The sequence below is a fragment of the Metarhizium robertsii genome (genome assembly GCF_000187425.2).
Source record: "Metarhizium robertsii ARSEF 23 chromosome Unknown MAA_Scf_5, whole genome shotgun sequence".
NCBI classification, from domain to species: domain Eukaryota; kingdom Fungi; phylum Ascomycota; class Sordariomycetes; order Hypocreales; family Clavicipitaceae; genus Metarhizium; species Metarhizium robertsii.
In genome coordinates this window covers 2319144-2332324 of record NW_011942193.1, presented here as the reverse complement: position 1 = coordinate 2332324, position 13181 = coordinate 2319144, and the positions used below count along the sequence as shown (strand labels likewise).

Below are 13181 nucleotides of genomic sequence, written 5' to 3'. Positions count from 1 at the left end.
TACTGACAATATACCGGGTGGATTTGTGCTGTATTAATATTCCAATGTTAAACGCCATACGGGATATGCGCGGGCCCCCCAACCCCAGATCAAACGCCAAAATGCCCAAATTCTGCACGAGAACAAAATGATGCATTTGTAGCATCCAACCTACAAAGCACAACGCTCTATCCCAGCAGCCGCAGACCATTCTTGGTCTTTTGTCCAGGCTTCGTCACACCCGTGGGCGCAATGGGCCCAAGTGCTGCTGGCTCATACGCACCGTAGGTGCCGCTTCCACCACCATGACCAGCGCCACCCTGCTGATTACCTGATTTCTTCCAATTACCATTCCTGTTATTCTTCCCATTCCTTTTTTCCTTGACATTGGTGGCCTTGATTTCTGTATTGGCCTTCCTGACAATCACGGGGTGGCTCTGGATGTACTGGCCGTTCATGGTCTTGGCGGCGTTGAAGAAATCATCTGCATCGCTGAAGCTGACGAATCCGTAGCCCTTGGATTTATTCGTCCGCTTGTCGCGAATTACTCGGGCTTTCTGGACAGACTTCCATGGCGCAAAGGCCTTGAGGAGGGAGTCGTCTGTCGTTTCGCCGGCGAGGTTGCCCACGAATAGGCGGAGATGGGCAGGGTCCCATTCGAGGAGGCTATCGTCGGTCCATTTTTTACCGCCGCCTTGGCGGACCACCGTCTTCTTCTTGTCGGGCTGGCCTGGAATAGCCGTTGCGGGAACTTCTGGCTTCGGGACGTCGGGGGTGATTGGCTTGCCATTCTTGTCGACGGCTTGGGTTGCTTCGCTCGAATATGCGCTCTGCCACTGGGCTATTTGCGCGGCCATTTCGGGGTCATAGTCGCTGGGGTTGGAGACGACGGCGGCTTGGTGGCCTGGCATCGGGAAAGGGTTTCTGATTTGGGGTGCTGCAGAGTACGATGTCGAACCGTGGGAATAGCTCTGAGGACCGTAGCCTTGCCGTGGTGCTGATTGATATCCATATCCTCGTCCCGCGCCACTCACTTCGGCGGGGGGTGCGCCAGAATAGCTTGAATATGTAGATTGGCCATATTGACTCGCTGTCGAGGCCCTAGGATATCCTGATGCGCCAGCGTTGTAGGATGGACCGCTCGAGTACGTATGCCCCGGGGCTTTTGAGGTTGTCAAAAAGGCAGGTTTGAAGCCCGATCGACCGGTGTTATTGTTGTTGTTGCCAGCGTTTGCTGGAGGCCGAGGTGGGAGAGAACTGGTGCCTGGAGGAGGCGGGTAGGCCATGATGAACAGAGGGAACCTATTTACAAGTGCCTTTCCTTGTTTTTGACGTACCTTGAGTTTTTACACACTCAAAGTTGATTCTTGCGCAAAAGGCTGGGCAGGTTTGGTAGCCGGGAGGCTATGTCGTGTTGTGTCGATGTCTCAAGATGTTAAGTTGTTCATGCTAACACAGCTGAAGGCCTTTCGGGACGCCTTGACGTCGAACCCAACGTTGCGCCACGGAAAATTCCAGCCACTAACCCCATCACGTGACATTTTGGAGACTTGACAGCTCCCTGGTCACCTCGAGGCTGTCAAGGTCTACTTGTTGGTAGTTGCACTTGCGATTATTCTTATTCAGAGCTGCACAATGATGGAACGTTTATTTTTGGATTACAAAGTTAGGACCTCAGCCGTCGCGACTCTTGAGGGCATCAACTAGAAGCCCGGGGTGATGATGAATTATCTCCGGTCCCGATGGGTCGCGCTTCGGCCGGCGTCCCGTGGGGGTTCATGCCGGGCCATCGTCCGAAGAAGTAGTGAGGTAGACGGGATCAACATATGCCGCACAGTTGAGATGCAAGACCGCCTTTGTTTGTTTTGAGGGGATGGGGCTATACATTCGGGCTTAAGGAGTTGATATCGGCCGAAATGATGCTCACGGCGAGATGTTGGCCAGTGCTCCTCTATGACAAAGCATTATGGGGTGTTGGCAATGTTCATGTGGTTTAACTACCTAGGTGGTCGAATACGGATCGAGCCCTCAGTCTGTTAAGTCCGTTACAGGTCTGTATGACATGCCTCAAGGTTAAACGTTGAGTGGATTGGTTGAATAGCACTCTCATTACCCGGAGAAGCACATTTACCGATCGTGTACTCCGTATCAAGAGCCTATCGCAACCTCACCAACATGGGTGTGGTATTGGACGGACCGTTGTGGTCCGGCAAGTGACTAATTACTACCCAGGTACCTAAGCAAGTACCCAGCAACCCAGGTAGTAATAAGTATTGTGGCCCCAACGCGTACTACCAACAAGCCAGCCTCGTTTGGTGAGTGAGACGGCAAAAAAGTGATGGGGCCGTTGGCAAGAGAATGATAGACTCCACTGATGGCTTGCGCGGGCTGCCAGGTGAGCAGGACAAGAATTGAAAACCACTCGTTTCCCATGTCCACGGGATGGGTTTGGTCTGCAGCCCGTGGGTTCGTCTGCGGCGGCCAATTCCTTTCACGACAAGGCCGGGGCGTTGGGGTGCATTGCAGGTGCATATTTGGGGTTTTTCTTTTCTCCTTTTGGTTCATATCCTGATACGGCGGTGATCCGGGCGTCCCGCGGCTGGGACATGCATGTTTTGGAATGGATTGTGAAGCACTTCCATAACGCGCTGGACCCCTCGGTAGCAGCTTGGCATCCCATGTCTAAATGGCCTAATATCAATGTGTTGGTTCTCACAAGCAAGGCCGACATACAATGGGGGCATTTAAACCTTTATGGACGCTTGTACGGGTAGAGCTAGGGCCAGCTCGGTCATGATGATGCAGCCACAGCAGAAACGTAGTCCTGGGGACGATGGGGCGTGGGGTGGAAAGCCAAAGATAGGGCCCCGCGCACGTAATGGTTTGTCATGTATGACTGACTGACTAAAGAAAAGAACAATTGATTTTCAGGGAAGGAACGAGACTGGAACTTGCCTTTGTGGCTTTGTGATAGTCCCCCAGTTGAGTGCTTAGGTCTCCCAGGTGTCAACTGGTCATGCTTGCAAATGCTGCTTTAATGCTCCAATGCGTCTCTGCTACACGCCACAATTGAACCTGAAAGATTCAATGTTGACGGCCCTCTGAAGCTAGCTTTTTGAAAACGGCCGTGCCGGGCCCTGATGACGATGATTCTTCCGCCCCGCCAATCACTGTTTCCTCCCTACCCGCTTTTCCGGGTCACGCCAAACTTCTCGAGCGTCAGTTTGCTGTAACAACAAGCTTCGCCTTCCAATCTCTCGACCCCGTTATAATTCTCTCATCTGCCACACCTCTCTTCCTCCGGCCCTGATCTTGTTCTCCTTTCTCCCTTAAACCACCTCCATCTGCACCTCCGTCTCCAGCTTCCTCTCGAGATATTTCCACTCCATACAATATCCCAACAACGCCATCATGTCCGGCCCCGTGTAAGTGCTGCCTCATCTACAACCCCTCCATCCAACGTCTGGTTGCTCCTGCTGTTACCCCACCACCCCGCCCCAGAGTGTGCTGTCTTGTTGTGACCTCTCAATTCCGCGCATCTTTTCGCACCTCGATGGCTGTTATCGCGGGACCTGTTTTGGTGTTTATTTTTGCGTCGTCATAACCCAGCGTCGGAGCCCGTTGACTCTCCTTGTTGACACCCTGCTCATGGTCTTGGGATAGCGCTCGCCTCGCGAATCTCAAGCTTGGCGGCGCCGAGCAACCTCGCCAACCCTTCCAGCCCGCTTCAACCTCTCCGTCCATCCAAGCTTCAGGAAGTGCTGACAATGTTTCAAGCGCTGATTTGGGCCTCATCGGCCTTGCTGTCATGTAAGTTTGTACCCTCGTCAGATCGAACGATGCCCCGGGCCGTGCGGCACCGGCTGACAGCTTGTAACAGGGGACAGAACCTCATCATGAACATGGCCGACCACGGCTTCACCATCTGCGCCTTCAACCGAACTGTCTCCAAGGTCGACCGATTCTTGGAAAATGAGGCCAAGGGCAAATCCATTGTTGGTGCTCACAGTGTTGAGGAGTTTGTAAGCAAGCTCAAGTCTCCTCGCCGTGTCATGCTGCTCGTTCAGGCCGGCCAGGCTGTCGATGACTGGATTGAGAAGCTTCTCCCCCTCCTCTCAAAGGGCGACATCATTATTGATGGTGGTAACTCTCACTTCCCTGACTCCAACCGCCGTACCAAGTACCTGGCCAGCAAGGGCCTCCGATTCGTCGGATCCGGTGTCTCCGGTGGTGAGGAGGGCGCCCGATACGGTCCCTCTCTGATGCCTGGTGGTGACGAGGAGGCGTGGCCTCACATCAAAGACATCTTCCAGGGCATCGCTGCCAAGAGTGATGGCGAACCCTGCTGTGAATGGGTCGGAGACGAGGGTGCTGGTCACTACGTCAAGATGGTCCACAACGGTATCGAGTATGGTGACATGCAGCTGATTTGCGAGGTATGTTTCCAAGAATCCTCCTAAAATTAACGCAACGCAGCCTTTGACTCAGGGACTTTTACGCTGCACTTAATGACTAAGCGTCTTCAAAATATAATCCTATTTTTAGAGGAGAAAAGTGTTATATAATACGAGAACCGCCTGGTGGTTATAATATTGACTTGACCTAATAGATTCTTGGTGTCGAAACTGTGCAAGAGAAATAAAAGCTCTCTAGCACAGTTTTAACATTAAAATTGAATTAGGGCCAACTTGGTATTATATACCAGGCGGTTTCAGTACACTCTTCTCCTCCAAAAAAAAAATAGCATTAATATCTTATACTTCAAAGACACTTGATTATTAAGTGCAGCGCAAAACTCTCTGAATTGAAGGCTGCGGACCCAATCAACTCACCAGTATGAGAACCTTGACTAACCTGAACTTCTAGGCCTACGACATCATGAAGCGTGGTCTTGGCCTTTCCAACAAGGAGATGGGTGATGTCTTCACAAAGTGGAACAAGGGTGTTTTGGACTCTTTCCTGATCGAGATTACCCGTGACATCATGTACTTCAATGATGACGATGGCAAGCCTCTTGTTGAGAAGATTCTTGACCAGGCCGGTCAGAAGGGCACTGGCAAGTGGACTGCGGTCAATGCCTTGGATTTGGGCATGCCCGTCACTTTGATTGCTGAGGCTGTCTTGGCTCGTTGTCTGTCTGCCATCAAGCCAGAGCGTGTTGAGGCTTCCACCAAGCTGCAGTATGTCTCGCGCAGCAGCGGCAAGTTTGAAGGCAACAAGGAGCAATTCCTTGAAGACCTCGAGCAGGCTTTGTATGCTTCCAAGATTATTTCTTACGCCCAGGGCTTCATGCTGATGCAGGAGGTACGACTCTCCTTTCCTGCCCCCCCAAAGCCCATCCTCGCCCCCTTGTCTTTCCTTTGTACACCAAATTACAGTGTCGAGTGCCATACTAACAAGAATTGTTCTTACAACCAGGCCGCCAGAGACTTTGGCTGGAAGCTCAACAAACCTTCCATTGCTCTCATGTGGCGTGGTGGCTGCATCATCCGCTCCGTCTTCTTGAAGGACATCACTGCCGCCTACCGCAAGAACCCCGAACTTAAGAACCTACTCTTTGACGACTTCTTCAACAAGGCCATCCACAAGGCCCAGCCAGGCTGGAGAGATGTTGTTTCCAAGGCCGCTGAGCTTGGTATCCCTACTCCTGCCTTCTCCACTGCCCTGTCGTGGTTCGACGGCTACCGAACCAAGGACCTGCCTGCCAACCTCCTCCAGGCTCAGCGCGACTACTTCGGCGCTCACACTTTCCGTGTCAAGCCTGAGGCCGCCAATGACAAGTACCAGACTGGCCAGGACATTCACGTCAACTGGACCGGCCGTGGCGGCAACATCTCTGCCTCCACCTACCAGGCGTAAAATTTGTATTGAGAGTGAGGTGTGAAGGGACATAAAGATACAATATGAATCCATTGGGGGCGTACACTAGGTTTTTGCCGGGAAGCTGATGCAAATGTGAATTATGCTTAATACAAGATGGATCCGTGGCGGGACTCATGGTTCCGTAACAAGCAGTCGTCGCCTTGCGGCGCCATGAGAGCACCGGACTCTCCCAAAGAAAAAGGATAAAAAAGCAGGCTACAATAAAAAAAACCGTATCTTTAAAATTCATTATTTGGCTCCTCAATTGACACTGTAGTATTGACCACTAAATGTGTTTTTGAGTGGAAGAACATGCGAGACCTGGAGAGACCGGTCATGATCGCAAGAGACGGATCCACCCTATCCGACTAGCACGGCCACTGTGATTGGCCAAACGCCATCCAGCCTCGTCGCGAGCACAAATTTGGGCCCGCGCCGCGCAAGGAACAACGAGCAAGCAAGCACCTTTAACAACTCCATCCATCACAGTCCATCACGAGCGATTGCGCCGCCCAATCAGGCCCATCACCAATCATCAACTGGGTTTGTCGCCGCCCTGGATTGGTTGGACGCAATACCCTTTGACACGCTCAATCCATCGAATTTCATTGAATTTCTCCAGGGCTTCAGCACGCGGACGACCTCGATTGATTTACCACACGAAGGAGACTGGGCCTTCATTCAAAGATGGCGCAACCAGATCCTAGCCACACCGTCCCCCAGGACCTGGTGAGCTCTCATCATGCGTTACGATTTCGACAATGTTGACTCTCTGCTAATTCGTTCCCAGATGCCCCATGTCCACCTCGTCTCCTCTTATCGATATCCGACGATGCCTCGAATCGACATGAACGAGGTCGCAAAGTGGCTCATGACTGCCCCTCAGATTGCCAGGGACCGCGCTCCGTTCTTCTGGACATATCTTGATAAACCTGCCGATGGCACAATTCTGTTGGCTTGGCAGCCTCTTCAGCGACTGGGGACAAACTTTGCGACGGACGGTTTCGTTTGGGCACCACCAGAGCAGGTCTACAAGCATGACTTGGGCAATGGCTTGGTACACACGACAGCGCCTACCTATGGACAGTGTTCGCATGCTAACTTACTTTGATGGCAGATACTGGAAATTTACTACCTCAAGGCTGGGTACATACCCGGCGAGCAGTTTGCGCTTCACACCCGACGACGATTCCGACTTGTACCTACTCCGGGTCACCCCAACCCTCCTCCGCTTGACATGAGCCTCTTCATCGTCCACTACGGTCCCTCAGAGCAGAATGATCGCGTTCCAGCAAGCATGGTTCCCTATGATGAACGCGTCAATGCCATCATGCAACAGCGACATTTCCTCCTTCGGGGTGGCCAGATTCGACGAAAAGAATTCATGCTCTCCGATCGTGTCAACTGGCCGTCGCTTCCTGAGCTGACTCGGCAACAAATGGGCCCTCAAATGGCGCCCAGAGGAGTTCCTCAGCAAATGGCATACCCTCCTCAGCCGGCACCCGGTCCCCCAGCTAAGCGCGCGAGACATTCACAGAGTCAAAGCCAACAGCAGCAGCAGCAGCAACAACAACATCAGCAGCAGCAGCAGCAACACCAGCAGCAGCAGCAGCCTGCAGTGCCAGGCATGAACCCCATGGATTCTGCCTTTGATGACGAGGAGGATATCTCAAGGGGTGACATGTTTGATCATTTGACTCCCAGGGAGATCTCTCTGCACCGCTATCAGCAGAATCACGAATGGATGGAGGAGATTCTCTCGTCAGCCTACAGGATAGGTCAGATCCAGCCATCCGACCTGAACCTTGGGCTCAAGGGCGAGCTGGCATCTCTGACTGAAGGTATATTTACTGCCCAAGGAGGCGATGTTTTCACACAGTCTCCAGAAAAGCCATATGTTGGTCGTCTGGATTCAGGGTTGGCAGACGAGTTCCGAAAACGAGTGAGCAAGCATGTCGAATCTACTGAATCTGAAATCAAGAAACTGCAAGAAGAGCACGCCGAGCTCATGGCAAGCTTCAAGCAAAATTCAGCTCTGAAAATCAAGGAGAAACAAATTCGCTCTATTCCGGACCCTCCTGTCCCCGAGATATTCAAAGCGGAGGACCGCTCAGACAATGTGGAAGAGCAGCGGGCACCGACATTACAGCCAGGAAAGACGCCATTCGATGATATACTCAAAGATGTGGAGGCATCTTTAGGACGCAAGATTGACATTCATCCCGTTGTCAAGAGAGTTCAGGACGGCGGGTACCAAGCTCCAGCTCCCAAGCCACCCACGCCCATACCCACGACTCAGATGTCCCGGCAACCGTCGCAATCGGGCTCACAGAATAGTGGCCTGATGATGGGTGATTCGGACATGGATATGGGAGGCACTGCAGCAGGCCTACTGGACCAAATGCATACTGGATTCTCATCTACGTCAACCCCGGTCAACAACTTCCCGACGCCTCAGGCCCAAGTGTCCGCAGCGCAGTCGAATGCCCCAACACCGTCGAATGCTCATAACATGCCCTCTCCGGCACCGGCTCTCCCAACAGTACCAGAGGCAAGTCCGGGATTAGCGCAGCCCTCTCACTCACAAGCAGCAGGCGACGTTGACATGTCAGGAATGGGGGCTCACTCCAAGGCGCAGGGCGGCTCGGCGGCAGATCAGGGAACTGACAGTGGTGATTGGGTTGTGGTGCCAAAGGGCGGTGCCTCTCCAGATGCCAATGGCCCGCCATCTGCGATCTCGAGTGCTGCTGCTGCCGTGACTGCTACTACTACTGCTGCTGTGCCCGTCGCGGCTCCAACCGTTACAGTCGAAGCGAGCACCGGACTGGCTGCGCAACAAAAGCCGGCGCCAGTTCCTACGAAGCCTATATCCGCAGCCGCCACCCCGGCAGTTACGGATGGTGGTTCCGCCTCGTTCGACCAAAACGACTTCAGCTCACTAGGTGACCTGGACACCGCAGGCGATGCTATGGCGGGCTACGATGCCCCTGATCTGGATGGCTCGGCCGGGGGGCTTGGTGAGGATTTAGACTTGCAGATGGACATGGATGACTCTGCATTTGGCGACGCCTTTCACGTAGACGCCTCAGGCACACCGGGCGATGCTCATAATCAGGACCTGTAGGCGTACGGTCTCAGAAGGATGAATGGCTCGATGCTGGGAGATTCTTGAAAGAATCATAAAACGGAGAATGGCGTGATGTCTGTTGCCGCAGACCTGGTAATAGGACGGTGTATGTACTTTTTTTTTTTTGGTTCCCCTTTCTCTCTGTTTTTGTTTAATATCTTGTTTGCTAGGTAGACCGGGTTTAGGTGTAAATGGGATTAGCATGTTCGTTGCATTTGACCCGGCTGTACGACGGTGTGAATTTTTAGCCCGGCTTGAAAAGAAGGAACAGATTATGACGCCGTGAGATACTGGATGAAACTGTCGCCAAGAACGACCTTTTGCCCTGGTCATGGAGCACTGCCCCGTGGTCGTCTGAACGGCTCTTGCTGAAGCTGTTTGATCGTCCCATCTGTTGCAGATTCTCAGCCACAGAGGTCATCTTAGATGATGCTGAGCTTGAGGTGACACAACTGCATTTCCTTGGCGAGAAAAGCGTCGGCACTCGGAAAATTCCTCGAATGCAATGCGTGATGGGTCATTTCCCCGCGTTGCGTGCCAAGCGGCGCTTTTCGTCTAATCTATCTCCCGCCGCGCAGTTTCACTTTATCTTCTCACTTTGGTTGCCCCTGTATCAGCTTCTTAATGCTAGTCTCTGGCTCAGATTCCCGTTTCATCATCAACTTTAAGTGTGCTCCGCTACCTGCAGGCCAAGCATGGCAGTCGTGCGGGTGCATCAACTTCATGGTCGTGTTGGCGTCGCTCCAAACTGGACGTGTCGCTGATCAAACTTCGGATATGGGCGTTTCCTCACCACGGGGTCTCGGGGACGGTTTGTAGTCGCGGTATTTTTCTGGGGGGGTTGCCTAGACAAAAACCTTGGTATCGCCGTCGACATCTCTTCCTTCCATTTCCCTACTCTGTAGAAGTTCACGTTGATTACCTTGCTCTCCCAGTCCTTACCGATACTCACAATGCGGTCCATCTTTCTACCTGTTCTGGCAGGTTGTGTCACGGCACAGTTTTCGTCGCCGTCAAAGGAATCGGCTCTAGAGCTCGACAAGCAGATTGATATCACATGGAATACGGCTGGGCTGGAGGCACCGATCGCGATTAACCTGGTGCCGGCGGGTGTAGCAGGACGGACTGTCATTGCACAGCAGGTGGCTGGTTTGTCCGCCGAACCCTTTGAGATGATCTCAACTAATGGCAATACAGTTGGCATTCAAAACAATGGGCTGTTACAATGGACACCTGATCTTTCCATTGCCGCTTTCCCCAGCTTCAACATGGTCATCGTCGACTCCAAAGCCCGCGTTGTCGTATCAGAGGAGTTCACCATACTGTCCCTCGTACAGCAGCCTGCTATTGTGACGCGTCTCATTCCTATTGCCACGGATGTAGTGGCCACGGATAGCGAGGGAGTGGTGGCGACGCAGAGGGTGACGAGTACGAGCCAGATGCTGTTGCCGTTGCCTACTGAACCAATCAAGCTACACATGTCGGGGACGCAGGTAGTTGACGCGATGGTGACGGGCGTGAACGAACAGGCGCCCAAGCCCACGGAGGATGTGAATAAAGATGGCCAAAAGGAGGGACTGTTACCGCTTCCCGGAGTTCAAGGCGAAGAAGAGTCGGCGGCAGAGTTGAAGCCTTTGCCCAGTGTTTCAGAGTCGACGACCACGTCATCAGCTGAACCGGAGCAGACGGAGGCTAGGAAAGGAAGCGGCAATGGGGATGCGGCGGCGGCTGGTAAGAAGAATCAGGGTTCAAACAAGAATATGCAAGGAAAGCAAAAGGAGGGTGGCGGAAGCAAGAATAAGGACAAGCAAGCAAACTCCGGAAAGTCGGGGCAATCTAAATCTGGAGGCGGTAAGGACGGCAACAAGAGCAACAACAAAAATATGGCCAACAACAACAACAACAACAACAGCAATAATAACGGCAATAATAATAACAACAATAACAATAATAACAACAGCAACAAGAACAATGACAACAACAATAACAAGGGCAAGATGCAGGTCTCCAAAGCCAAGAAACCCATGGCATAACGATCTCCCGATGATGAGCAACTTCAGGCTCTTGGCCGCAGGGTACGTCACAGCAGTCACATACACTGAATGACATATGATCTAACAGTCTCTAGGACATTGTTCCAACTCCCACACTGGCGTAGCTCAATCCTTGAGGCTAAGCAAAAGAGGAGGCGACGGTTCTTGCCGCGAGGATTAGTCCTGAGGCTAGCTTGGGGGTCGCTATGTTATATCTGTGTGCTGATACCATGGGGTTGGGATTATTTGCTATAGAAGTTTGCGGCTGTGATCACTGCTGGCGGTGTATGTAATCGGAGTGACCAGTTTATGTCGAATAAAACAATGGCGTTTTGAGAGAATCCCTATAGACTCAACAGGAGTCAAATCACTGATTTTTTTTTTTTTTTTGCAAGCTAATTACCTTCCATGACGAATTTGTGCCACATAACGACGCAATGTTCGCGCCCTTGCACCACAGCCCGGCAAGCGAGCCATGCCACCCACCCAAACAAGGCCAGGCCCATGTTGATAACCTTCCTCCTGCCTCTCGACTCACTTGGCAGCTATCTGACATTGCCGTGGCTGACTACTGGATACCCATCCGGGCAGTCTGTCATGTATACCTAATAGGTGGTCAAGTTTAGACGTCCATACTAACACCCAAGAACTTCGATTATAAGCTGAGCGGAAGCTGCTCTCTCTTTGTCAGTGAATCCTGCTTCTCCCGGTTTAGTAGTAAAGTTGTAACCCTATCTTGCTAGGTGAAAAATTCAGTGGGGGGAATGCACCCAAATAGACTGCTAGGTTACCAGTTTTCTTTCTCACTTGCATTCTATGTCACGGAAATTGTCAAATCGAACTACGATTGGGAAGTCGCCTTCCCTTGCGGATAAAGTAACGTAGTGTGTTGAGCTAGCTGCAAACACCGCCAGTGTGTTCTGTGATTGCTGAATAGTGCAATTTTTGCCTTCTTCTTCCACGGAGAATGTCGAATACTCCAGGACCATGATGGTACATCTCCTTGTACCAAGTTGCTTGTAGGAGACCTCGTTCAACCACGTGTATATTGAAATAACCGTCTTGAGATACGGTTATCGTACTCCGTACGGCTCCTTAGCTCTATCTTTTGTCGTCAGTTGCTCGTGTACCACACAAGGCAGCGTAGCCATTCCCCACGCGGTTCCCGACCTTGACTTACATGGTCTCCGTGGGGGGTAGTGACAACACGCTCGCGAATGACCCATCTGAGCATGCATCTCCATCTTTGCAATTGTAACGGAGATGGACGGGAAACAAGCTTGCAATCACGGCCTGTTTGGGCTGCTCCTCATGTTGTTTCACGGTCCGCCAGTGATGAGTTGCTTTTGGGGGAGGCATAACCTTGTATCGCAACATCCAGGGACTTACAGAAATGTTGACAACGCGGCTGTGTGGCTATTCTTATTGAATGCGCCAATTTCCCGCGCAGAGAGCCTTGGGACTGCATTGCAAGGAGATGAAATCAAAACGCAAAATTGAATGGCATGGAGAAAGTTGGCATAAGTTGATACAAAATATGGAAGGTGTCATGCACCATCTCGGCGGGCAGGCGCCACCCGGCGGAAGCCCAACTTAGACTGGTTTGTTACTCATTTCGATCTCAACATAATGAAATCATCCTTCGCGAGTGGAACGCCGCCACACAGCAGCCATGAGCAGCAATCCGGGTAGCCCTTTGATCTCCATGAATTCTTCGTTGGGCTTGGGCAATCTACTCATTTTCCCGTTCAGCAAACACAAATGCAGCTTGTTTCGCTTTTGTTCGAGTGTTTCAGCGCAAGGACAAACTTGCGCAACTGCGTCATCTTCAGCAAGCCCAGATCTTCGACTCCAGCTGGCTCCCAGCAGAACGCAGCCATGTCACATTAAAATGTCGTCCAATACATTCAATTTTTAACCTGGGCAGTGTTGCAACCCAGGCCCCTATGGTCCCCGTGTGTCTGGCAGGTTCTCGGCCGTGCCATCTCAAACCAAGCATAGGTAATGGAAGATGCTCAAATATGCGCATATTTTGGGGCCCCTGGACGGCATCACCTTCCATGACTGGCCATGAGAAAAGTGAGTTCGTGTAGAGAACGTTTCGGATGTTTTGATCACTGCCTCGCCATCTGCATGGACTTACAAGGTATGGCGCCAACGGTGCCATGACACGATATGAT

General features: G+C 52.0%; 4 protein-coding genes across 4 annotated transcripts; 3 read left to right on the top strand and 1 right to left on the bottom strand.

Annotated features, from left to right (window-relative positions):
* Positions 1-167: 167 nt before the first annotated feature.
* MAA_03955 (RNP domain-containing protein) lies at positions 168-1265 on the bottom strand (the record flags this gene model as incomplete). The annotated part of the gene is made up of 1 exon (XM_007821953.1): positions 168-1265. The coding sequence occupies one exon, from the start codon at positions 1263-1265 to the stop codon at positions 168-170; it is 1098 nt and encodes a 365-aa protein (XP_007820144.1).
* A 2125-nt stretch (positions 1266-3390) lies between these two features.
* MAA_03956 (6-phosphogluconate dehydrogenase) lies at positions 3391-5838 on the top strand (the record flags this gene model as incomplete). Its single annotated transcript, XM_007821954.2, has 5 exons — positions 3391-3404; positions 3643-3789; positions 3860-4415; positions 4846-5283; positions 5398-5838. 5 exons carry the CDS (start codon positions 3391-3393, stop codon positions 5836-5838), a joined length of 1596 nt encoding a protein of 531 aa, XP_007820145.2.
* Positions 5839-6528: 690 nt separating this feature from the next.
* On the top strand, positions 6529-8965 carry MAA_03957 (uncharacterized protein; the record flags this gene model as incomplete). The annotated part of the gene is made up of 3 exons (XM_007821955.2): positions 6529-6570; positions 6632-6898; positions 6959-8965. The coding sequence occupies 3 exons, from the start codon at positions 6529-6531 to the stop codon at positions 8963-8965; spliced, it is 2316 nt and encodes a 771-aa protein (XP_007820146.2).
* A 956-nt stretch (positions 8966-9921) lies between these two features.
* Positions 9922-11001, top strand: MAA_03958 (uncharacterized protein; the record flags this gene model as incomplete). The annotated part of the gene is made up of 1 exon (XM_007821956.1): positions 9922-11001. One exon carries the CDS (start codon positions 9922-9924, stop codon positions 10999-11001), a length of 1080 nt encoding a protein of 359 aa, XP_007820147.1.
* Between the last annotated feature and the right edge of the window lie 2180 nt (positions 11002-13181).